This window comes from Gadus morhua, chromosome 9 (genome assembly GCF_902167405.1).
Source record: "Gadus morhua chromosome 9, gadMor3.0, whole genome shotgun sequence".
In the NCBI taxonomy this organism is placed as follows: Eukaryota; Metazoa; Chordata; class Actinopteri; order Gadiformes; family Gadidae; genus Gadus; species Gadus morhua.
The window spans coordinates 5,626,798-5,653,471 of NC_044056.1; the positions used below are offsets into that span (position 1 = coordinate 5,626,798).

At 41.7% G+C, this 26,674-nt stretch overlaps 2 protein-coding genes, 1 long non-coding RNA gene and 1 other non-coding gene across 6 annotated transcripts; 3 read left to right on the plus strand and 1 right to left on the minus strand.

The window, feature by feature from the left end:
• Positions 1–193: 193 nt before the first annotated feature.
• LOC115550921 (uncharacterized) lies at positions 194–18,593 on the minus strand. Of its 2 annotated transcripts, XR_003977961.1 has the most exons (4): positions 18,392–18,593; positions 8,536–8,815; positions 1,931–2,052; positions 194–1,070 (listed from the first exon to the last, which is right to left on the minus strand). It is a non-coding gene; the product is annotated as an uncharacterized LOC115550921 (long non-coding RNA). The 2 variants fall into 2 exon arrangements; XR_003977960.1 differs by lacking the exon at positions 194–1,070 and having other exon boundaries at positions 1,657–2,052.
• On the plus strand, positions 5,269–5,340 carry trnam-cau (transfer RNA methionine (anticodon CAU)). Its single transcript has one exon. It is a non-coding gene; the product is annotated as a tRNA-Met (tRNA).
• On the plus strand, positions 6,287–8,837 carry LOC115550920 (interferon-induced transmembrane protein 5). Its single transcript, XM_030366315.1, has 2 exons — positions 6,287–6,706; positions 8,556–8,837. The coding sequence occupies exons 1-2, from the start codon at positions 6,503–6,505 to the stop codon at positions 8,775–8,777; spliced, it is 426 nt and encodes a 141-aa protein (XP_030222175.1). The 5' UTR covers positions 6,287–6,502; the 3' UTR covers positions 8,778–8,837.
• Positions 16,950–26,062, plus strand: LOC115550919 (uncharacterized oxidoreductase YjmC). Of its 2 annotated transcripts, none has more exons than XM_030366314.1 (11): positions 16,950–17,098; positions 21,588–21,724; positions 22,046–22,234; positions 22,458–22,519; positions 22,716–22,769; positions 22,926–23,024; positions 23,316–23,451; positions 23,839–23,957; positions 24,304–24,399; positions 24,858–24,968; positions 25,234–26,062. In XM_030366314.1, exons 1-11 carry the CDS (start codon positions 17,091–17,093, stop codon positions 25,297–25,299), a joined length of 1,077 nt encoding a protein of 358 aa, XP_030222174.1. In that variant the 5' UTR covers positions 16,950–17,090; the 3' UTR covers positions 25,300–26,062. The 2 variants fall into 2 exon arrangements, with proteins under 2 accessions (XP_030222174.1, XP_030222173.1); XM_030366313.1 differs by having other exon boundaries at positions 16,951–17,098; positions 21,576–21,724.
• Positions 26,063–26,674: the final 612 nt, after the last annotated feature.

The window sequence follows — 26,674 nt, forward strand, 5'->3', positions numbered from 1 at the left end:
ATATCTAGTCTTTTACTCATTCCAAGTTTATTTTTATTTTTTTTAAGTAATGCGATTCAGTAGTAATGGATTTACCTTGCAAATGCCTTTATGACCCACTCAATCATGAAGGGATGAGTAGAAAAGAAAGAGATAAAACCTTTACAGTAAATGTGGTCGGGCTGAGAGATGAAGTTTGAGTTGTCAGGCAGCGGAAGTTGTGGCCTTAACTAAGGCATGTATTTTTTAAAATAGTGGAACTCTCACACTATGTACTGATTGTGAAATGCTTATGGTGAAGTGCATGACATTGGTCAACTTTGGCCATAGTCTCAAACCAGGTGCATTTTATGGGTTAAATGACTGCTTTAAAGATATAAACTGCATTAAAGTAAAGGACTGGATTTTCATGTCAACTCAAACTTAAAATAAACTATCACAGTTGTGCCAACTTAATTCCTACAGTTGTACCAAGTATATTTAATGTTGAGGCAAATTGTTTCTTGTCTCCTTCTCCCTCTCCTCGCTCCCCCCGTCTCCCTCTCCTCCTCTCCCCCTGCCTCCATCTTCAACTCCTCGTCTCCCTTTCCCCCTGCCTCCCTCTCCTCTCCCCCTCCCTAAATAAAAGAAACCTAAAGCTTCACAAATCTAGTTGCACAGACTAAGAATTCTACGTCAATATGATGTTGAATCATTCGTGTGTAAAAACGTCCATTTTGAGTTTGTCTTACAAAGTAAATCCTATTAACAATTACACAAACGGACAATAAACCAGCTTTTGCATTTTAAACCATTTTGCAAGTTTAAAATAAATGAAAAGTTTAAACGTTAACATTATAAACAGCCCCTGCCGCAACATCCAAAGCAAAAAAATTGAATATATTTCAGTAACTGTTTACCGACAAAATGTCTATGCTACTTATGTTTTTTACAGAGGCACCATTGAGAGCATCCTCTCAGGCTGCATCACTGCCTGGTATGGTAGCTGCTCCGCTGCCGACCGCAAGGCCCTGCAGAGGGTGGTGAAGACAGCGGAGCGTATCACCGGCAGCCATCTCCCCTCCGTGCAAGGCATCTACAACAGTAGATGCCTGAGGAAAGCAAAAAAGATTCTAAAGGACAACAGCCACCCAGGCTATGGACTGTTCTCATTGCTGCCGTCTGGTAGACGCTACCGGAGCATCCGAACAGGGACTACCAGACTCACAAATAGCTTTTTCCCCCTGGCTGTAAGGCTTCTGAATCAGAAACACTGAACCTCTGAACAGTTGCCACCTCCACCTACTCCCTGCTCCCCCACTCATACAATTCACTTCATAGATATATTTGCACAATTTTAAAAACTTTTAACTTATCCTTAGCATTTATTTTTAACTTATTCTCTATTCACACTTAAACTGCTGCTAGCCCTTCTACTGTACTCTAATTGTTGAATGTTAATGTTATATGTTATAATGTCATAGTGCTACAGAGATATATGGTTGTTTTTTTTAATTGTTGTATGTTAATGTTACATTTTATATGTTTTATTGTCATAGTGTTATAGAGTTTTATGTTATATGTATGACGTATACTGCGTAGATGAATGATGCTTGCCAAGTCGTAAGAATTTTGCTGTGCTGAAGCAATTTGGTACATGCAACAATAAACACACTTTGACTTTGACTTTTGTGTCTGTCTGTCTGTCTGTCTGTCTGTCTGTCTGTGTGTGTGTCAACCAAAAAAGGACACACGTCTCAGAGAGCAGGGGGAAACACTACAAACTAAAAATGTAGTCCACAAATTTCCGTATCTGTTTACTGACAAAACGGCTCTGTCCTTATATGTAATAAACTAAATAAATAAAATAATGCGGGCAGACAGATCCATTTACTGTAGGGCTTAACATAACCCGTTTTTCTGTTGATTGTATGTGCGCGTGTGCGAAGATCTGTGAGGACAATGGACTCACTCCAACGCGACAGCAATGTTGAAGACAGTGGGCTGTGCATTAGGTGCGTCATCATCCTCAAGCACGGCAACAAGGACACCCATCTGGACGCCTTAGGCCTGCTTGTCTTCTGAATCGGTTCCCTGGAAAAATGAATAAAACTGAAATGCTGCAATGTAGCAAACAGGCTAATAAAAATACAGTCTTAAGTCAATTTGTGTACAATATTCTTTGCTAGTCCATTTAATATATATATGGCCTGCCGGACAGCTATGGCGACACATTAGTGCCATAATTCACTAATGTGATAAAAGATGCATTCGGGCGTATTATATTATTCTACACGCGTAGATATTAACTGCGAGCGCGCAAATGATCTCTGCGTGCGCAAAACAGCCTCTCACGCGCGCAAATTACCTCAGCGCGCGCAAAACAGCCTCTCGCACGCGCAAATTACCTCAGCGCGCGCAAAACGCCTCTTGCGAAAGATGTTTTTACGCTCTTGCTCGAATTTTGGCATTATGGGGGAGGGAACCAAGGCAGGGCGGGCTTTCCTATGATTGGCCGTTTCTGAAGCACGATATTTGATTGACAGCCCACCTCAGCCCTCCTCTCATTCAATTCTGAATTGTACAGTAAATGGCTGAAACGATAGTAACGTATTGTAACTCCAGATTCTATGAGTATAGGCGCAGCCTTTTAAGTGTCGGCCTCATTGTCCTTTAAATAGCTGAAGAAAAGCTGTTTATTGGGGGCAGAACGTCCGCCGGCGCCCGACTATATCTGCAAAATGCGGACGTCGTTGAGGCACGCCACACGCGGACGTAATTGAGGCCCACGCTGTTGGTGGTCGGGGATTACAAATTTTTCAGTGCTACGGCTCAGGCCTAGGGATAACCCAATAGCGATAGCCATAAAAGGCTGCGCCTATACTCATAGAATCTAGAGTTACAATACGTAACTATCGTTTCAGCCATTTACTGTACAATTCAGAATTGAATGAGAGGAGGGCTGAGGAGGGCTGTCAATCAAATATCGCACTTCAGAAACGGCCAATCATAGGAAAGCCCGCCCTGCCTTGGTTCCCTCCCCCATAGTGCCAAAATTAAATTTGAGCGAGAGCGTAAAAACATCTTTCGCGAGAGGTTTTGCGCACGCTGAGGTAATTTGCGCACGCGAGAGGCTGTTTTGCTCGCTCGCAGTTAATATCTACGCGTGTGGAATAATATAATACGCCCGAATGCATCTTTTATCACATTAGTGAATTATGGCACTAATGTGTCGCCATAGACAGCCATCATAATATCATAGACGGTGCATCGAACGCTACTGCCTAATGGCGCTGACGAGACATGGGGCCGCTGTCATGCCAAATTTGTACCGGCTGCCAAATTTGTACCGGGCACGTCAACAGTTGTCCGTTGCCAGGCAACGGACAACTGATTACGTAAGGGTTGTCCGTTGCCGGGCAGGTTTCAAAAAACATTCGCGCTCATGTTGCCAAAGACGAAATAACATAATACAGATAACGGATCGCTAGATAACACTTGTTTTTACTTTATATTTGTATTGTATTTAATTGTTTAATCAAATTTAGCTAGTAAACTGAGTGTTTAAAGCGGGTTTCAAAAAACATTCGCGCTCATGTTGCCATGTTGTCAAAGGTCTCTTCACTCCGCTCCCTTCAGGCAGGAGGTTGCGGTCACTAAAGACTCTAAAAACTAGACATTCGCACAGCTTCTTCTATGAGGGGCCGTTTAGGACATAACTAATTGAGACACTCTCACACACATACCTATGAAACACTCTTACACTCACTACTGAAACTCTCACACACTCACTAGTGAAACACTCACACATACATACATACTCTTCTGAAACACTTACACATACATATGAGAAACACACACGCATACATACATACCTCTGTGGCATATACACATGCATATGAAATGCTTACATTCATACAAGTGAAACATTTATACGTATCTATCTGAAACACTCATGCAAGCACATATTTGTATAAATGTTTCAAATGTATGAATACGTTTTTCAGTTATATGTATGTATGCTCTTACATGAGGATGTGCAAGCGTTTCACATGTAGTATTCATACCAGTAATTTCAGTAGTGACGGTGAGAGCGTTTCAATAGTGAATGTAAGAGTGTTTCATAGGTATGTGTGCATGAAATTCCAAGGTCAAGGTCGGCATTTAAACCGGAAGGCGGGAACAAAGAGTGCCGGTTTCTAAGCCAACGGTGAAGAGCGTGACATTTCAGCCAATCTAAGCCAACGGTGAAGAGCGTGACTCAGATTGGCGCGCTCTGGCTGTTCAAAAATGTATGAGGGGCCGTTTAGGACATAACTAATTGAGACACTCTCACACACATACCTATGAAACACTCTTACACTCACTACTGAAACGCTCACACACTCACTACTGAAACACTCACACATACATACATACTCTTCTGAAACACTTACACATACATATGAGAAACACACACGCATACATACATACCTCTGTGGCATATACACATACATATGAAATGCTTACATTCATACAAGTGAAACATTTATACGTATCTATCTGAAACACTCATGCAAGCACATATTTGTATAAATGTTTCAAATGTATGAATACGTTTTTCAGTTATATGTATGTATGCTCTTACATGAGGATGTGCAAGCGTTTCAGAAGAGTATGTATGTATGTGTGAGTGTTTCAGTAGTGACGGTGAGAGCGTTTCAATAGTGAATGTAAGAGTGTTTCATAGGTATGTGTGCATGAAATTCCAAGGTCAAGGTCGGCATTTAAACCGGAAGGCGGGAACAAAGAGTGCCGGTTTCTAAGCCAACGGTGAAGAGTGTGACATTTCAGTCACGCTCTTCACCAATCTTTTTGGCTGACCGTAAATAAATTCATGTCCGTACGGAAAACACTAGCGCCCCCGTCCGTAAATTTACGGAAGTACGGATACGAAAAACATACGTATGTAGAAACGAGGCAGACTTCTATATATATAGTACGTCATCGCATTCTTGTTGGATCTTTTTAATTTTGAATCTTGCATGGTGCCCCGTGGGGCACTTTAGTGTTGTTTGCATCGAGTTTGAACCAGTAGCTCAACATCCCTGGTACCTGGAAAACCTAGTCGACAATGGAGTCCACACGACATCGCGTCCAGTTGAAAGTGGATGGGAGACATTGCCACTCGCTTGACATCGCGTCTGGTGGATGTAAAGTAACAAACAATCCATATTTTGTCACTTAAATCCACTTTCTAGGCAATATTGAATTCAACCTACTGAGATAGGCAGAGTTAAGTAGGACAACGATTGTTGTTTGGCACGGAACAGCAGAGTGGCGCAGCGGAAGCGTGCTGGGCCCATAACCCAGAGGTCGATGGATCGAAACCATCCTCTGCTATCTTTTTTTTTTTTTTCGTAAAGCTGCGCATTAATATCAATAGACGCAAAGGTTGCTGCTAATGCTTTCTACATTCGTGGCGGGTACAACGTAACAGCCACAAATGCCGTCGACAGAATCGGTACAACGAAGTGATTTTGACAAATGTAGGCTTAATTGAAACGGAGGTTTTATTGAACCCAGGAGACTAACGACGGCCACGGCTTTATCAACCAGTCAATCCTTATGTCTGGATGATTAAGCCTAATCCTGCCAACGGGATCAGTTAACGCTGGACTTTTTTCTAGAGTAGCCTAAGATATAACTCATTTGCAATATGCGTATTTGCTGAAAGGGTGATTGCCAGAAGAGGGCAGTGTTGTTAATCCGGTGCTTTTCTGTACATTTATCTAGCGTCTCACCCTGCTAACATCACGTGTAGGATACATGGATCCGATTTCCCCTGACTCAATGAGTTTTTATTTCATCTTTTATTTTTAACTTTCGTATTATGTGTGTTCATGCGTTTCACCTCATTCTTGTGTTCATTTTATTTGCATTGGTTTCATGTACAAAAATAAACCAAATGGATTTATTCCTAGATAAATAAAGATACTTTTACACACACACACACACACACACACACACACACACACACACACACACACACACACACACACACACACACACACACACACACACACACACACACACACACACACACACACACACACACACACACACTTCGTGGGCCCTTCATCATAAGCATTTGCGATAAAGACTTTACGTTTTCCGACCAACTTTCTCTCACTCTGTTTCACCTTCTTACTTTAACCTTCTTTACATCTTTCCTCCATGTTCTTGCTCCCTTCCTCCGTCCCTGTCCTCTTCTCTAATCCTCTCCTTCCTCCTTTGCTTCCATCCTTCCTCCATCTCACCCGTCCTTCCTTTCCCTTGGTCTCCCAGCATGTTCATAGTCTATCTACGGACCGACCACATAATGACAGACCTGCTCTGTCCACTCCCAGGCACCACCCTTTCCATCGGGGCATATAAATCTCTTGGGATAGCCCCCCCCTATCCCACCATTCTCCTCAAGACAACCATCCACGGGCAACACTACAGGGCCAAGTCCTTCTCGAACCGAGCCATCCGAAGTCACACGTAAAAGACGCCAGGCGCTATGGATAACCACTCGTACAACTACCCCTCGGATTGCACCCCGCTCACCAAGTCGGCCCGCAAGCCGGCAGGCTCCACGGTGGTGAACATGGGTGGTGCGGAGGGCAAGTGTGCGCCACGGGACTACCTGGTGTGGTCGCTGTGCAACACCCTCTACGTCAACTTCTGCTGCCTGGGCTTCATGGCACTCATCTACTCCATCAAGGTGAGGTATGGGTTGGAGTAGAGACGCCTTGTGGCGGTGGATTATCCATCGGCACTTCATGACCCACGACCAGAGAGAATATAGATTGTCTGATGATTTCTAATAGCACTGTGCTTCTTAAAACACAGCCATGTGTGCCGTTTGATTTCGGTCGTTTCTTTGTATAGTTGTAGTTTATTGTGTTCTGTAGCATCACAATATGTGGTTCTGTGGGAGAGTTTGCCACCTGTGAACTGGAGACAGCTTACTGCCAACGGAGCCCTGCTTTTAACTTTGGAAGTCTACAGTAGTAACGCCTCTGTTGGTCTCGCTGTCTCTCCTGCTTTTACCTCGGACAAAACAATCCTCATGCCAAACCAATTTGAGTCAGCCTCGCATTGTTTATCTTCAAAAAATAAAAAAGCAGAATTATATACCCATTTTTAACCAATGAGAAATAAAGATAATTAAAACAAACTTTTTGGGGGGAATAAATAAATAAGTTTAAGAGTGCGTATCACAGTTTTGCCCTACTTTTCAGCACTTATCAGTAATTGACTGGTCTCTGTTTTGTCTAGGAACTATTGTTAAAATATCTCAATTTGAATAAAAAAATGTGGATACATTTATTAGTATAAATAAGCATTTAGTTTGGCATCTCCTGCTTCAACTTTTTCCAGCCTATACCTCAGCCAGGTCTAAAACTGTCCTGGCACAACTTTGTGAGCCAAGGTTTCCGCTGTTTACAAGAGTGATGGAACAGGACTCAGACATAAAAAAATAAATAAAAGCCCTTAAATTAACATCGCTAAAGATATATCATTTAGCGCAGCAAAGCCTATTATTTTCTCCTTTTTTGGGTGGGGGACAATATTCATATCAGTAGACTCGGTCTAGGACACACAGAGAAGGAAGCTGCTGTTGTCCAAGCCACAGGAATGGCCCATGTAACCAAGGGGAAAACACACTGAAAATAAGCGACTTCAGAAGAAGATGCTTGAAAAGAGGACGCTTCGCTTCAAGGGAAGAGCTGTGTGTCGTGTATACGGGTGCGAGTCTACTCCCAATGCTGCGTATCGGGGCTGCACCTGAAAGACAAAGTTACAAGAACATAATGTCACCGCAGATGGGTGTGTTCGACCTCGGAACGGGACCCATATTGAAGGGCCCTACATGTGGTCCATCTGGGGATCACAGGCCTTGTAATAACATGGTGCTCAAATTAGAGGCAGTAGCCAAGTTAAAACGGTGTAATTGGTGTCTGCCTAATGGGCGAGTACTCTAGAGGAAATTAGAGATTGCTAGCTGGTCCCTCCGTGTGTAGCCACTGTAAAATATACACATATAGGTGGGGCTTGGAAAGAGATGTAATGTAAGTACAGCCTTACATTGGTTTTTCACAAGAACGTCTGGCCGAAATGGCCAGGGCTAGAACCGAGCCTCAATTGGTTGGGGTCATATTTTCTTTAATCAGCGCGCTGTATATGTCCATTCTGTGTTTATATGTAGCTTTATCATTTCTGTGTAGATCTATATTCAATAGGTTAACTCCGCAGCATTTAAAACCTGTGTTCCAAATCTTTGTTTGTTTGTATGTGTGTGTGTGTGTGTGTGTGTGTGTGTGTGTGTGTGTGTGTGTGTGTGTGTGTGTGTGTGTGTGTGTGTGTGTGTGTGTGTGTGTTTCTGAAAGAGTGCGTGTGAGTGTGTGTGTCTCCATCTGTATGTGTGTATGTGTGTGTATGTGCGTGCGTGTGTGTGTGTTTGTGCGTGCATGTATATATGTGTGTGTTCGTGCATGCATGTCTGCATGTATTATTTCTCCATGTATGTTTGTGCGTGTGTCTACTCACGTGTCTTTGCACCCATCCAGGCCAGAGACCAGAAGACCCAGGGCAACCTGCAGCTGGCCCAGGAGTGCTCAGACAAGGCCAAGTGGTACAACATCCTGGCTGCGGGCTGGAACATGCTGGTCCCCCTGCTGGCCGTGGTGCTGCTGGTGCTCCTCCTGGTGCACCTGGGAACCTCCCAGGGCTCCTTCGACTTCTTCGGGGAGGACGGCTTCAAGAGCTTCATGAAGCTCTTCAGCTGGTAGACCGGAGCCAGAGAGAGAGAGAGAGGCTGGGCAGAGGCCTAGAGAGAGAGGGAGGTGGAGAGGGAGAGGGAGAGGGAGAGGGAGAGGGAGAGGGAGAGGGAGAGGGAGAGGGAGAGGGAGAGGGAGAGTAGGTGAGATAAATATGGGGGGAAGTAAGAAAGGGGAAGATAAATCACATACAAGGTCCAAACCATTGATGACAGTGTTTATATCAGCTATGTGTTACAGGGTGTTGATATTTGATGCCTCAACAGATAATAAGCGAAGTGAAACAAGAGGAAGATATTCGTACAGAAATGCTAAGACCCATGCTAAGAACTTAGCTGAGGTTCCTACCTTTACCTACCTATTATATGTGTACCCATATTGATGTTTAGTAATTGATTAATATCTATGATACAATATTAATATCATTGAAATAGAAGTAAAAGGATGGAATTTAATAAAAACAGGTATGAAAATCTATTATCTGAAGTATTATCTGATATATTTAGTCACACATCATGGTCGAGGATGTTCATGTAGATAATAATCATGTGTTTTGTCAGTATTGTTTAAACTTGCAATATGTCACTATTACTTTTTTTTTTTTACACTATTACTGTAGCCATCATTTTTATCAAACATAATTTTAAATGATGAGAATCCAACCTATTCACACAGGACCCCTGACCACAGGATTTCTTCCCACTCAATCATGTGGAGAAGCAGGGAAGGTGTAAACATCTGAAGTGAAGAGTAGGAAGGACATGAAGAGCCACTACCTTTTAAAGAATCCATTGTAGTAGATGGGTTATGTCATCGTGGTTAATATTAATATTATAGATCATTAGCAAGGATTCAATTTCAAAGAAAAAAACAAGCAAGCAGCTGCTTTATTTGTTATTTATTTATATTTATGTTGAGGATCCATTTGGATAGGGGAGATATCTGTAGAAAGGAAACAAAGCGGGAACAGTGTGAATCCAGGACGGCAAGGAGAAATGTTCATTTTTATTATCACTCAGCTCATTTCGATTTTTGTTATTATGATTACTGGCCGCTTATTTGATTTTCCGTTTTACAGTCCTTGTCTTAATGTCAGTACTTTGTGAAGTCGGTTTGGGCTAAATAAATTGAATATAATGACAAATGTGTACAATTTAAAATCCTTTTTTACTCCTCGTTGGCTTATTGGAAATGCACCAAAATATGTCACGTTAGAATAAGCACGTCTCTGCTGCCCCTAAAGGGAAACATACTGTTACACTCAAATGTTTTTTTCCATCTGTCCTTCTTGCAAGGCTGACACTGAGAACATGATGTACACGTTCCAAAATGGCCGTCATGGTGGGCGGCCATACCACACAAACAACGTCAAACGGGGGACTTTTGGACTTGAAGCTTTGTGAAGGCTCTGAGCCCGAGGCAGGTCTGCGAAGAGCTGGTGAGACGGGGCGGAATTCTTGTCCTCCTGGTTTGCGAAGGCTGCGCTGCTCTGCTGCCTATAAACAGAACGTCTTATTTTGGGATGCTGTATAATTGAGCGCCGAGTTCTGCTAGGAAGGCAAACCACAGCTCTCGAAAAGAGGGAAGGAGGAGGAGGAAGAGAAGAGAGGAGGGAATGGTGAGGGGGAAGAGAGTAGAGGAGGAAGGGAGGAGGAAAGGAAGAGAGGAGGGGAGGGTGAGAGGAGGAGGGAATGGTGAGGAGGATTGGAGGAGAGTAGAGGAGGAAGGGAGGAGGGGAGGAGGAAAGGAAGAGAGGAGAGGAGAACAGAATGGGAGGAGGATTGAAAGAAGCACATGAGATTAGGGGAGGCGAGGAGACTGGGCGGAGTCCAGGAGAAAGTAAATGAGGAGCGGAGGAGAGGATAGTGGGGGAGAGGAGCAGGAAAAGGGGTAGAAGACAGGGGAGCAGGATACAGATAAGAGGAAGGGAGGAGGAGAGCGAGAGAGAGGGGAATTTGATTCTCATAGGAATAGGATATTCTCATCGGCTTTTTAATTACTGCAATTCAGAGATTTGCACTTAATCAGAGAGATTGGACAGGGTCTTGTCAGCCTCACACCTTGGCCTCGCAGGCTTCAAAGGAGAGAGAGGAGGAAATTGTAATTTGGGGGTAATGTAGGAAAACAACATATGTCTGATAAGATATTTTTCTCTTTAACACTTCATAAGTGCCGGTAGCGTTGCTCCAACTTTGCTGGATCTACCACCAACATTAGTTTTAATAAAAAACGTTGTTGTTTGGCATCTTTAAATGACCATGACCATCTTTAAATGTATATCATTCAATATATGATATATATAAACACCCATCCATTAACATGCATAAGCCGAAATGGCTACCTCATGTCAAGCAGTCTATGTTCTCTCTGGAAGAAACAGTGTGTGTGTGTGTGTGTGTGTGTGTGTGTGTGTGTGTGTGTGTGTGTGTGTGTGTGTGTGTGTGTGTGTGTGTGTGTGTGTGTGTGTGTGTGTGTGTGTGTGTGTGTGTGTGTGTGTGTGTGCGTGTGTACTAGGGCTGTAACGATACACAAATTCACGATTCGGTTTGTATCACGATTTTTGACCCACGGTTCGATACATCCCACGATTCTTTTAAATTTAAAAAGCATTTTATTTAAACAACACTTAAATACCAATTATCTTAATGTAACATTTAATAAAAAATAATTTGGAACACTGAACAGATTTGAACCGAAAGAATACTATTAAAGTATAGCTAAATTAATAAAGAAATAACCAAAGATTGGAGTTGGAGGATGCTTTTTGCTGGTAGGCATAATAGGGCCCCTTTAACTGTTTGGTTGGTTTATTCAAATATCCTTATTAGCGCTTCTTATTAGGCTATGCAGCTTAAATAATGACATAATCAGGCCGTATAGAATGCAACATGTTTAATAGCCTAACTTTCAATAGATGAGGAAAAACATGAACGTCGCAATAACGAGGCATAGTGTTAGGCTACGAGTAGCATATGTGTGTGCGGGAGAATGGTAGTGTGCGCATGCGTGTGTGAGTGACGTCAGCGAGTGAGTGGACGAGCGAGGAGAGCGAGCGGTAGCGCGTGCGTCTAGTGAAGAAGCGAACGAGTCCGGTAGAACAAAGTACCCATCCTGTCAATAATCGGTGGCCGCTTCATTCCGACCTATAAGCAGACAAACTGCCAGTCAAATCACACAAAACAATAGAGACAGGATCACACAGGCAATTTTTTTCGCGCTTGGCCCACTCTGGATAAATGTCGTTCATATCGCATATGAGGACTTCGACGGCTGTGGAGAAATGCAATCCTCCGTAGCCACGGAGAGCTGTGATCACAGAGAGGGCATCTCGTCACATATTTACCGCATCGATAGGAGGGGGCGCTGTCAGCAGACTATTATTTAGACAAATTATTAGCAAATTTCAATCGGACAATATGACCGAAGAGTTAGAAAGGGCATATCGCGCTTCTGCCTTCTCACACCGCGAGACAGGTTCGTGGCTTTGAGTATCGCGATTTTCGGTTTGATACGCGTATCGTTACAGCCCTAGTGTGTACGTGTATGTGTGTGTGGAGTCAGAGGATAGGAGAAAGCACGATGTAGTTTCAAAAGCAGCAGATAGGGGGCACTGAAGTCACACACACGTTACTTACACAGGCAGGCGCGCACACACACACACACACACACACACACACACACACACACACACACACACACACACACACACACACACACACACACACACACACACACACACACACACAGATACACATTCAGTTAACAATTCATGTAATCTGTTACTTAAATCTAATAATTCATCGCAATCCTATCAACGTTCACATTTTTTTGCTTAGTTCAAATATCAAGATTTCTAAAAAAAATATTATGCACGCAATGACCAATAAATTATTCCAGAACCCAAAATCAACAATCGACATGTAGTCTACATTTCCTGAATCATACTGTGGATATGGCTGGAATTTTACAAACGCTTCTCAAGTGCATGAAATTAGAATCTATGAATGAATCAATGTGTGGTTCTAAGTCAGTTTGGTTTTTACATCTAACTTTGGGAAGTTTTTAAAGCCTCGGGGAGCCTCTGTCTGGCCGGGTGTGTGTGGTAGCGTGCGGGGAAGGTGGTGATAGCATGGGAGGGTTTTTGATAAGCATTCTTTCTTTAATTCCAACATCGATGGATTAAGCAGCGTCTTATATTTCATGTAATCATAGTAACCCAAACAACTGGTTTCCTGTCCTGTGTTGCTTGCTTCATACAAAGCCCAACTTTGAATTCCCTGCAAGTTCAGACAATAGACTGAAGGTACAGAACAGAAGCCTTAATGCTGGAAAGGTGCGCCAGGCTAATAGTTGAGTTGATGTAATCAGCATCATCCGATTATCCATGGAGCAAATATAGAAGTATTGCAACAGGCAACGTGCATTTATTCTATGATGAAATTGAATGTGTTGTCTTGATGTACCATGTCCCATAGGGGTGGATCCTCTCTGATCTTAATCACTGGATTAGGCCTCAGGAGACCTCAGACCTGTGGCAACACATAACTTCCAGGACAACAGAAAATGGTTTCTGCGTTGGCACAAAGGTCGACTTTAACTGCATTCACACGCAATAGCTTAACATATGTCACAAACAACCAATCAGACGCATGGAAAAATCTATGGCTGGAGAACAAAAGGGGCACATTTAGATTAGTGTTGTTCAAAACGTTGTCTGTAAATATATTTATATTACATTTCTGTCATTAAACAGAGTTATTTTATCTAAAGCGACTTACAATTAGTACATTTTGGCGACAGTAAGTGAACCAACTATTCATTCCTGTGATTGTAAGTTAACCCTTCAATAAGATCAAGTGCTATTAGTAGATACAATGCTAGATGATAGATGTATTTTTTCTTGTTTTACAAAGGGTTTAACCTTAGCCAAGCCATACAACAATGACAGCAATCATACCGAATTAATACAGGGTTAGTAGTACACAGCTGTTAAAATGAATTAATAATATGTACCCAAAAGAAAAATTTTACTCGGTATCGGCCGATCCGGTATCGGAATCGGTATCTATTATAGGGAATCGTATTGGAACATCTCTAATTGATATAATATGTAGGACTATATTATGGTGTTTTAATATATTTCTAAAAGTCATGGCAAATGGAGTTTATGATTGATATTAGCACGATCTCAAGCTCCTGTTGATGTAAGGTACGCATAGTGTCTGTGGACACTGCTAGCAGCCGACAAAGAATAATCAAAGACACTCAAAATTAAGTGGTCAGATTATTTTCTGCGTCAGGTTAAAATGCTTCTCTAGTGGGCGTAATTTCCACTGGGGACGGTGGGGATATGTCCCCTCCTCTTTTCAAAATCCCGTTTGTGTCCCCCCAACATTTTTAACGGCAAAAATCGTGCTTATTTACCGTTGGGCCAGCCGTCTGATTCTGGCTGAGAATGTGAATTGATATGCTGATTGTAAGGCCCTGATATATAAAAAAATATATATTTATTTTTTATTTTTTTTAAATTAGTGTTCTGGCATCTATAATCTGGCATTTATCAAATAACTGTGTGCGGAGACAGCAGTGAAGGCTGTCATCAGGGGGCGGGGCGCGCTGTTTGATCATGTCAATCAAACTGGGACACATACGCCCACCAATAAAAAACATTGCAAATCAGGTCAGAACGACATGCAGCACGAGACGGAGGAAAGCACGACTCGTACGGCTAAGAAGAGGAAATGCAGCTACAATAAAGAATGGGACATCAATCCCTGGGTGAAACCACTGCAGGCGAGTCTGGTAACGCTTTGTGTGAAGTCTGCTTGAGTCATTTTTCCATTTCACACGGAGGTGAATACGACGTGAAACGACACAAACAATGCGGGACTCACAAAAAACGTTATTATTTTATTTAGTGCCTAATTGTATACCCACTCAGGTGTGCCTTTAGTTGGCATTGTCCAGTAAAAGCAGATACTTTCCACACACACACACACACACACACACACACACACACACACACACACACACACACACACACACACACACACACACACACACACACACACACACACACACACACACACTTTTGTGTAGATAATCTATGTGATTCTGAGCTGAGTGAGTTTTGTACATGTTCGAATATGTGGTTCAGTATATTGTTCGACTAGAGCAAATACTTTAAGGTGGTGTTTTGAGTTGTGCTGGGGTAGGTTGTTGCTCTCTGTTGTTGGAGAAAAGGCACATTAAAGTACAATGCTTGAAATAAGTAGCCCTGACTGTTCTGTTTGATTGTATACAGTCAGGTGTGTTAACTTGAGGCACTGTGAAATAGCATGAAAGCTCCATGGCTACTATGTTTTCTCACGTGAGAGAACTTGGGAAAGTTCCATTTAAATAAGATAGATATGTTAAGTTTGTATTTGCAGGCTGTTATGTGATAGGCTACTGAATCAACCAGATGGCAAAGCATAGTTATTGATATAAGCAAAGGGGCAGAATATAAATGTTTATTTGTTTTAAAGTTATTTTACCTCGATAAATTGGTATCCCACATTGTCCCACACAGTCTTTGTCCCGAATCTGGTGCATTGTGATCTGGTCACCCTGTTCATATCAGAGATCTGGAGGCGTGGCAGGTGCCTGCTCAGGGCCTGATAATGTTAGATCACCTTACAGGAGGAAAATGATTATATCAGTAGCTTTTGTTCACTGACCTCTGTCCATACGATGAATGAATAAAGAAATGTTTTTTATATTGAAAGTTTGATTCATTTTTATTATGCATATGTATTCTGGCAGAATTTAGCATGATGACCAACTTAGTTATTTCCCGGGTTTTGTATTGGTTACCGTAGTCCCTAAATGTATGTAGAAATGCAGAAAATGGTAGCCTATTCAAATCGCAATTTTTTTTTTTTTGGGGGGGGGAGTACCCCCAGACCCCCCGGATTATTGTGTCCCCTCCACTTCTCAAACCAAAGTTACGCCCTGCACCTAAGGCTGGTTCAATGGCCGACAAGACACGCAGAAGTGGAATTATCGCCAATATTTTCCTGTAGAATGGACTGGCAGGGTATCAACAGGGCTTTCCTCCAGACCCAGCTCCACTACCAGTGTCTGATCATCCACCTCTGTGTTTTGCTGTTGTCATCATCAGTACAGAATGAGAACCAAACCCTTCTCTCAGGGCATGTCTTAGCAGGCTCGGTAGACAGTTTTGCATAGGCTAATGAACAACCACTGAGGTGAGATATTACATTACGTAATTTCTTAACCAAATTTCACGGTAGTTGAGGCTGTCTGGAATACTTCCCAACGATCTGAGTGAATCCAGATTAGGATAATCCTGTCTTCCAGCACCCCCTGTTCCCCGTACAGAACACTTTGTACCCCATGATGAGGAAAACACCATCGAGTGAATGTGTTGTGAGTATGGCTGACAAACGATTAAATTTTTCAATTGCGTAGTATTACTGAGTCAACTCACGATTAATCAAAAAATAGGCTAAATTACATTTGAAATCCACTCCATTTAAGTTAAATGACATTATCAAATGGAATGAAACATTATCATTAATGTAGGACTTATAAGCAGAGGACGAATTGTAAGCACAAGGTAGCTATTGCGATAATACGTAGGCCTACATTTGAATTATAATCCTAATAATTACAGATTGTATAAGAGCAGCGCAGACAGGCGCAGACAAGCTGAGGATGACAGACACAAATATTGAGTGTGTTTTATGGAACACACACCCATGGGAAGATACACAACCATAAAGCAGAACTCCTGCCCACAAGAATCTAATAAAGCCTGCAAAGGAAGAAAACACCAACAAGTGTGTGGAGCAGTAAGACAGAGAGCCGAGCGAGGATATGGGACGGGTCATAGCGGGTTCTCGTTTAACGAGCCGTTAATTGCTTAGGTTGGGTACATGTTCATACTGCTGTCAGCATCAAAGTTCCTGTTTGAATTACTTAGGATTGAGGCAATTCAGCAAATGGTGAGCTATATAGATGCATCTATACCTGGTTGTTCCAATTAGCTTACAATAAATATCAATAATTACGTTGTCTTTAATGTTCAAAGAGGTCGCATATGGTGAACTTGATCTTCCGGAAAGGCAGCTCCTCCATCCCCCGAGGCCTCATATCAGACACGCCCACAGAGACGGCAAAGACACCGCCGGGCGGGCTTGACAGTTACCGGGTGTTTCCACGCACCGGCTGCACTGAGCTGGTTGGGAAGGAGTTCACCTTGGATCATTATACCAATACACCCTACGCTTATTTAAGCAAAGCAGGAACCTTTCAGTCAACATGAGCAGGTAACGTCTGAACTGTATTTAATAAGGATAGCAAGGATGCGCATGCCTTTGCAACTTTTTTATAACCATGCTTTATCGACCTATGTTTATAATTATTTATTTAGCCAATGTTTGCGAAGATTAAGTAGCCGCTAAAGCGTTAGCGAATAAATTAAATGGAGCAAACTATTGGCTATTCGAGAGGTTTATCAATGGGTCTAATCGAATTAAAAGGACCAAATGATTGTGAGATGGCGAGATCTAGTTAAATCACACACCCCTATAGCAGTGATGAGAAGGATATTGGGGTGTTCAACTGAATAATCAAACTTGTCATGTTAAAATAATGGGCAGCGTCTTCCGGGAGTCCTCAACACTTCAAAATATGATTTATATATCTAATATATAGGCTATATATGTATATAAACTTCAGAAGGGTATTTTTTTTATAGTTGCCTATTAATTTAGAGATTTTGATTTTGTGTCCAGCTGCGCATTTCTCCACATGCTGCGCGCACATCTGAAAAGGCGAAGGCCTTTTGAATGAGAACGCCTGCAGTAGCCTACTGAGATGTCATCATTTATGTAACGTTTTTGACGCGTGAACTAAATGTGAAGATCCACCTAATCAATGTAATTCTGGATATATTTCCTATCTTGGAATGGATTAGGCCTATCGCTAGTATTTATGAAATAATATTTTGATTTTTATTGCTTGTTTATGAACTTTTGGTTGGAACTTGTGACGAAATAAATTAACATAGGCCTACAACATTACATAATACGCGCATATGGTCTTTGCGTCTGCGGTTACTCGTTGACTTGAGGTAGAACATTCAAGTCTATTGCCTTGGATTATATTAATATTTAAAAAAAGGTTTGAGGCCTCGGTAAGAGATTTTCCATTGTGTTTGTTTGTTTTCTTTTTCATGATTCAGTAATTTCAGCCATTGGGCTGGTGTGGAGGTGATGTTTCTTCTTGCCCAATTGCCATAACCATGCCCCTTGAGTCTTAACATATTGACATGCACGGGGTCTTTAAGTTTGATTTTGCACCATCCTCTACCGTTGTAGTTCTAATAACTAACGTTTAACAATACAAATATAAATAAATGTTCTTTCAAAAAGTCTCTTGCGTTCCATAAAGTCCACCATACAAATGCTTTTATTCTACATAGATGCACCAGATTTGATAAGATAACACTGTATTAATTTTAGGTTACAGCAGAGCAGCAGTCCAGGAAGAGATAAGATACAACACAATGCAATACAAATGCTAAGTAAATGCTAAAATAAATGTTAGTTTGCACTCACCACCTTGCGGTCAGAGGTCACCATGCCTCTTTACCTAGCCCATCAAGGGAAAATCGGACTAGGGTTGTTATCCTCCTGTTCCTGCAAAAGTACGGACACAGGCACCATGTCGGGGGTCAAATTATGTATGTGTTCTCAGAGTACGGCCCAACCACACAACATGAGGCAGCCAGCTTCTCAGAATCTATGGAATAGCTGCCCCGGGAGTTAACAAGGTTACCTATTAAGGATTTAAGTAACTTGGATTTGACAGTTGTTTAAGAACCAAGGTTAATTTTTGATATTGTCTCTGTTCTGAGATTGGGCTTAGGACATCCTTTGACTTACATTATATTCCAAACGAGTGTTCATAAGCAGCTCCCATAATCATGTTTCAGTATTTTGTATTGTCAAACCGGGCAAACTGCCCTTACAGCATTCCAACTATAGTGCCTAACTATATATAGCTAACTATATTCAGTGTTCACACACCACTGTGCAATCTCACAGACTTAGAGATTGAGGCACCCTGTTAGAAGATCATGGCTGCATTATATAGATAATATAAAAGATAGTACTTAATTCTAAATGTAGAGCGACTTTCCAATACTTTGAGATGCACAGCTAGAAGAGAAAAGGCTATCTGGCCAGGGCAGTATGGATGCGCTTACTTGTGTTGGACAAAATAAAGATACAGCTATGGGAGCTGTTAAATACTTGGTTGTGATATAATGGATGTCAATGGATGGCCAACAGAAACATTTGAAACGTGTCTACACCGCGGGAGGAGGGGAGTTGAACAAACAAGAGCTTATTTACATCTTCACATAGACAATGTGAATAATTAACCTGGGGTCTTAAGGCCTACTTTTTTTTTTGTTTGGTTCCGGTTTCCGACCGACCATGTCAATTTACCATAACCCTTTATTTTTAGGCTTTAAAAAAAAAAGCTTCTTTTTTTTTTGATGCGAACTATAATTACGTTTTGATACAGCACCTCTTCATTCTATACAAGGATGAGCGAATTTTCTTGCTTTTAAATGAAAACAACCTACCTATCATTCACTGCCGCTGGAAAAAATAAAATAAAAAAATAAAATAAATTCCCTACCTACCCATGACCTCGACTGACAACCAACAGGAACCAAACTATATATTTTTTTAGGCCCAATTATAACCAGCTTAATCCTATAACCAGGATCAATCTATCAATCAATTGGTCACTGAATGTCGCTGGTCCAATCGCATAGCCTCACCACCTTAGCCATTTGCCCCATGTTTAACAAAGTTAAAACTTTGGTCCCGCCCCTTTTCTGTCAGGAGGCGAGTAGTAGGTGTATAAAGAGCAGCCTACAATATACAGTAAGAAGGGATTTGAAATTTAGGAGATTATCAGACTTTAAGGCTATTTCCCAACAAACTGAAATAAATTGTTACCCCTTCGTGGGGGATAGCTGTTGAATCAGCGTAGTTATGCGCACTGTTATGGCTAAAGAAAAATGGCTATTTTGCACAAATGCTATTTGTTCTATTGGGGATTAAATTTGCTCTTGAACAGTCTGGCTAACTGCTTCTTTTTTTAGCAAATCATAACTTTAGTCCAGTATCACACAAATGGCAAACTCTTGGTGCAGACTAGAGACCGAAACAATTAAGAATGTTATGGATGTTTGCAACCAGAACATTCAGTTACCAAGCACAAGGCACAGGGCCATCCATCTGGATGTGATTGTGGTACATTCCATCCCTTTTAACTAGCTTCTTCTGCATTACGGAAGGAGACGTACCAACACCAAAACAAAGGAAATGCAGAAGAATCATTTTATTTCTACATTGGCCTTTCAAAACAGTCCATAATATTAATATCGTTCTTGATATTTCCTTCTTTGTGTTCTTTCGCCTCTCTGACAATCAAAATCATAGCGATGGGCTGAGCCATTAGCCATCACTCTAAATGGCTCTAGGGGTGGCTACTTAGCGGCTGGCATACCTATGATGGGTTGCATAATCTGCCCTGGCACTTCACAAGGAGGTTTTTAGGATTCGTTTTGGGATGCCAGGGTACAAGACGGCTACTGTGGCACCTTCGGTTGAGATTAGGCTTCGTTATACCTCAAACGTTAACCAGGCTTTCAATAACATGGCTCTTTTTGTAGTGTAGAGCCATGGATTTAATTAAATTTGTACAGGTTTTTGTCTATTTATATGCTTAGATATTTTATTGTTTGTAATGAAAACACATGGATGTTTTGAGTGTCTTGTTTTGCAGATCGGTGTTCATTCGTCATCATCGGGGGGGAGGGGGGGGGGGACGACATGTGCTTCAAATGCTTCAAGTGGAACATGTGCTTCAAATGTTCTCGATCTTTACTATTTTACAATTCTAATCTGGAAGTGGTTTTCTGGGTTTGGCACTATTTATCGTTTTTTTTTTTTTGTTTTTTCGCACACATAAACATTTTATCAGTGATTAACCTTTTGGAAGTTTTGACAAAATGCAACTGTCCCGTCCCTTTAAAATCAACGATGATGGATTTTGAAATTCAGTTTGTAATTTTTTGCTTAGGAACTTGTTACTTTGTGTCTGTGTCTGCTGAACATTTTAACATCTCACCCCTGAAAGTAAACACATACCTACAATTTAATTTCAAACATTATTATTAGCTTTTTCATCCTTTTAAATTGTTTGCCGATCTTGGTGTTCATGCACTATGTTGATTTTAGTTATGTATTGGTTAGTAAAGAATTCATTCTCTCAGAGGAGGAAGCCTCAGGATCATTTCCACTACAGAATCAGTGCAGAGCAGAGACTGCCCTGAGCTTTGAACCCTCAGCCATCACACTTCCAACCCTTGCAGGGCATGGGAATGACTGGTGTTTCATCCTAAGCCTCCTCCACTGGGGGTATGGAAGACTCACAAAGCTCCTGGTTGTCCCTGTTCTCTGATACACGTGGAAATGCTCTGTAATGGCTGAACTTTTCAAAAGTTAAGTTTGTTGTAAAAAGAAAACACAATGACAAAAGGTTTTAAGACAGAGGGTCTACTGGACGTCTGGTCTGGTAGAGCAGCGAGTAAATTGTGTATTGGAACTGGATGTATTGCTGTTATGATGACTGCTGTTCACCGTGCACATGATGATGACGGTGAACTGAACTGGAGGTTAAAACTCTGTTGTGTCTCCTCCCTGGGGGGGGGGGGGGCAGGTGTCTGATCAGCCAGGCGGAGGTGCTGAGCTTCATAGAGAGATGCATGACCGCCGTGGGCACCAAGGCCCATCATGCTAAGAGCCTGGCCCAGGTGTTGGTGGAGGGGGACTGCAGGGGCCACTACAGCCACGGGCTGAACCGCATGGGTCCGTACACACACAGACACACCGGGATACAGGCCCACGGCCACACGGACACACAGAGACGCAGGGAAGGTTGAGTCTTTGGGCGTTTCCCACATTTACCGACTAGCCTGCTGTTGTATCTGCCTGTAGGGCATGTGTGTGTTTATATAACCAAACCACAAACTCCCATGCACCGAATAACACGTCAAAGTCCTCCAGTCACTTGCTGTGGTTTGCATATTTAGCCTCCAATATCTGGTGACGTCCAGACTACCAGGATCTCAAACTCACGTCCGCGTGTGTTGTTTGTTGTTGTGGTTGTTGTTGCTTGTTTCATTCTAGACATGTATGTGAAGGACATCGAGTCGGGCATCTGCTCAAAGGAAGGAGAGCCGGTGGTGGAGAAGGAGACGGCCGCCACGGCGTTGGTGGACGGGAGGAACCTTCTGGGCCCCGTGGTGGGCAACTACTGCATGGACCTGGCCCTGAAGAAGGCCAAGGACGCGGGCATCGGCTGGGTGGTGGCGCACGGTGAGTCCTGGTGGTCCGGGGAGGTACTGCACCCCAAACCTGGAAAAGTAAAACCTATAAAAGTCCTCCACTTATTCAGTGATTTTAGGAATGCAGCATTTAAAACGTTTTTATTTATTTTGCGTGTGTGTTTTCCTACGTTTACACTGAAGTACAAACGGGTGTATTGTTGTTGCAAGGAAGGTGAATAGAATGTGAATTTCTATTCTGTGTGTTTCCTCAGGTTCCAACCACTACGGTATTGCTGGATACTACGCAATGCAGGCTCTTAAAGAAAACATGATTGTGAGTAAGACATGGATCCTAATGTATTTTCCATTGATGTGGTCTTTGCATGTGTTGTATAATAATAACTAAGGTCTGAACTTGTGATGGAACTGTTGTTTTTTCCTATATGAATAACTGTGTTGCACCATATGCTTCTTTAAATGCTATGTCAGTTGACGCACTTTTGTTGATAATGCTGATTTTCCCCGCACAGGGCATGTCGTTCACCAACACCTCCCCACTCGTGGTCCCCACTCGTGGCAAAGAGGTGGGAGAAACAGACAGAGAGGGCTTCTAACAGCTAGGCTTACGCCTGGAACTCAATAACATACCAGGACCATGCATAAGAATCATGTACTAACGGGATTCTGAATATTATAAGCCTCTACGTTTGTCATTCAGAAGTGTGAACGTCTGTTTCTAGTGCACCCTGGGAACCAACCCCATCAGTGTGGCGGCTCCAGCCAATGACGGGGACAGCTTTGTGTTGGACATGGCCACGTCCGCCGTGGCACTAGGGAAGGTAGAGTTCTGAACTATACTGGGACCAAATTAATTAATCAATCAATCAATATCCTTTGTCTAACCAGAGGAAAATGTATTGAGATTAAAACTCTCTTTTCCAAGAATGAACTGGCCTTAAAAAAAAAAAAAAAAACCTAGATCAATATCTGCACCTCGTGTGTGTGTGTGTGTGTGTGTGTGTGTGTGTGTGTGTGTGTGTGTGTGTGTGTGTGTGTGTGTGTGTGTGTGTGTGTGTGTGTGTGTGTGTGTGTGTGTGCGCGCGCGTGTGCGCGCATGTGCGCCCACGCAGGTGGAGCTTCATGATCGCCGTGGAGACTCCATCCCAGTGGGCTGGGGCTGTGACACCGAGGGGAATCTGACCCCAGACCCCAAGAAGGTCCTGCAAGGAGGCGGCCTGGTACCGATCGGTGGCAGCGAAGCTACCGGTCAGTCAACTGATATGAAATAGTCTGCTACCAGGGGTCGCCAGAGCCTTTTTCTTTTTTGGATCATGCTAATTATTTAGAGAGCTATTATCGTTTTTTATTTATTTATTTATTTATTTATTTATTTATTTATTTATATTTATTATTCATTTATGAATGTATTTTATTTATTCATTCATATTTAGACTGGAAATATAAATATATTTGTAGGGGAAATAAAGACAGTTTTCTCAACAGAGAAAATGCACCTTATTTATTTTGTCCCCAAAAATTCTTTGCCACAAAATGTTGGGAAAGAAACCCCAGCATGGATCGAAATGTCCATCGTATGATGCTGACACGATCCTGTGTTCTCTCCTGCACTCCTGGAATGGTCTCTGTGTCCAGGGGGCTACAAGGGCTATGGTCTGGGCATGATGGTGGAGGTGTTCTGTGGCATCCTCTCTGGAGCTCAGTACAGCAAACACGTCCGCACCTGGAAGGTGACCGACCGTGCGGCCAACCTGGTACGTTACACTGCTTGCTGATTGGCTTTTTCATTTGATGCTGTTGACATAAGTGATTTTTATTGTTATCTCTTTCTTGCCCGTTTGTTTTCTTTATTTCTTTATTATAATAAAATAAATAAATGAATGTCCAATCTTTTCTTTATTTATTTTCGGTTGTTGTCTTTGTTTATTAATCTTCATGCCTTTTTATGTGACTTACAATCTGTGAATGGGACAATGTTGTTTATTTTACATAAACAACAAAAGAAAAGCACTCCAACAAACAACATCTAAACTTCAACACTCGAGATGAATGATGTTCTTGAGCCGTAGTTCGTCTGACAGTGTGTTGTGGTTCCTGCAGGGCCAGTGTTTTGTGGCCATCAACCCAGAGAGCTTTGCTTCTGGCTTCACCGACAGGATGTCAGACCTTCTGTCCATACAGAGAAGTCTGGACCCTGTGAGTAACACTCACTCACTCACTCGTTCAGTCTCAGTCAGTGCGTATACATGCAGAGTCATAATCGGGTAAATAAATGAATGAGACCTCAACAGGACTTGTAAAATGCATGTGAACACCTTTATCCGATCTCCTTCGCACAAAAATCAGCACATGAACGGACAAGCGAAATCGGATAAGAACACCTGGATAACTCGTTCATTGTCGGCTTTCTACCTTTCTATCTATACTGTAAGAAAAGCACTGTTTGATGCTTTTCCCTCTGAACTGTGTTTTTGTTTTTATAAATCAAATCCACTAACTACCTGAATGATAAGGAAAGCAGCAGGTGGAACTCAACTCAAATAGGTCAGAAAAAGCGCCCCCTTATGGCGGAAATAGTTATTGCAACTGATGCTATGGCTGACGAAGTGACGATGATGTTGCTTCTACTGATTGGCATCTGTTTGCCCCACCAGGCCACCCCTGGTAGTCCAGTGCTGGCTGCTGGGGATCCAGAGAGAGCTCACCTGGAGGAGATCAAAGAGTTGGGTGGGATCCCCTACCACTTGAACGTGGTTAACTTCATGGTAAGGGCACTACGCAACCACCCTAGAAAGAACTAGAACTTATCATCAGTTCTGATTTATCCCTTCTGTATCACTAAGCACATTTCAAAATACCTGAAATGTAATCAACTAATTTAATTAAAGACGACTAACTTTTTACTTTTAAAATTATTATTTTTACCCAATATTTTAAAACATGTGTCACTGCATATAATTCTTGCTCTTAGTAATAATTTATAAACTGGACTAACCAACATTTGTGTTATACTTTTTGTGTTATTTTTAGAATGAATGTGGCAAGAGAGTAGGAGTCATCCAACTGCTGCCGTGCGATAATCTCATCTCCAATTAGGTATCTTGACCGACAATGGCTTTCATGAAACCACTGTTGTATCTCTTGGACTGTTACTGTGTGAGACCCAAGGAGCAATCCTACTAACAGCAATGCATCATGGGATGTACCCATGTTTTTTTTTTTTCATGTCATTAAGGCTGTCTTTAAGAAAAAAATATTGTACAAATACATTAGAAGGGGTAACACTTCATGTTTTTAACGGTTACATTGATTTTAAATTCAAATATAAGAACGTATACGGAAATGGACTGAGGTTCCTCTTTCGAAATGACGATTCTATATTTAGCACAACATCTTGTATGACTGAAAATGTTGTACATTTTGTTGCAATAATATGGTTTCATGTTTCAATTACTGGCATGTTAATTGCACACAAATTAAGAAAAAGACGGATGACATTTGTATGTTTGCTTCTGCACTTATCTCTGCACCTTTTTCACATGCTATTTTATGGAAAATGCACTCGAAAGCCATTTTACAATGTCCTTAAACTTTAAAAACAAAGAAATAATATTATTTGTATAATATTATGATATATATTGTGGTAGGTTTTAAGACACAAAAATGACCCTGAAAGTATACATTATGAATAAAAACAATTATATTACATTGTTATATAATATAATTTATGGTTGAATGCTTTAAGTCACCAGAATGTGCCTTTTATTAATAACATTTGTATTCAATCCCTTTTCCAAATGGACATAAATGGCTGACTTTGCTTAAATAACTTCTAATAAAGGCCCTCTGATTTTGTGTTCTCATTCTGTTTTATTTTAAGCGATGGCTTCTAACATGGTTCATTATCCCTTAAATATTATGTGGACAGCACTTGACCAACGGATGCAATGTTTAACATATCACATAAAATAACTACATGACCTTCTTTTCTTTATTCATTAGGGAAATACATAAATTATGTTTTTCAAGAAAGACACATAAATATGCATAGCCCAGGGTATTCACCGAGAATATACTGTATATCGCCACAAGGTGGCGACATAACCTCAGGTTCGCGTGCAATGCTAGCTGCTTGAATTTGTGTTTCCGACCTCACCCATACACCTCAGCTGGCACTAAAAAAGAAGGCGTAAAACAAAATAATTATAAGATTTCAGATAATTCTTAAAACGACTTAATGAGGAGCCATCTCCTAAACGAAAAGCACAAACAAAAACTGACACCGAATATAATGTCATGATTTGCACAAAGAGCCTTCCCAGAATCGGCAGTGTTGAACATGAAGCTACGCGTTTTATAATACGTGTCCATTGTTGATTAGTTGTCGTCATGAACGCAGTTCTGCTGAGGCTGGAGACGTCCTGACTGGAGGTAACAGATGCCGCTGATCGCAGCCTGATAATCTCCCCTG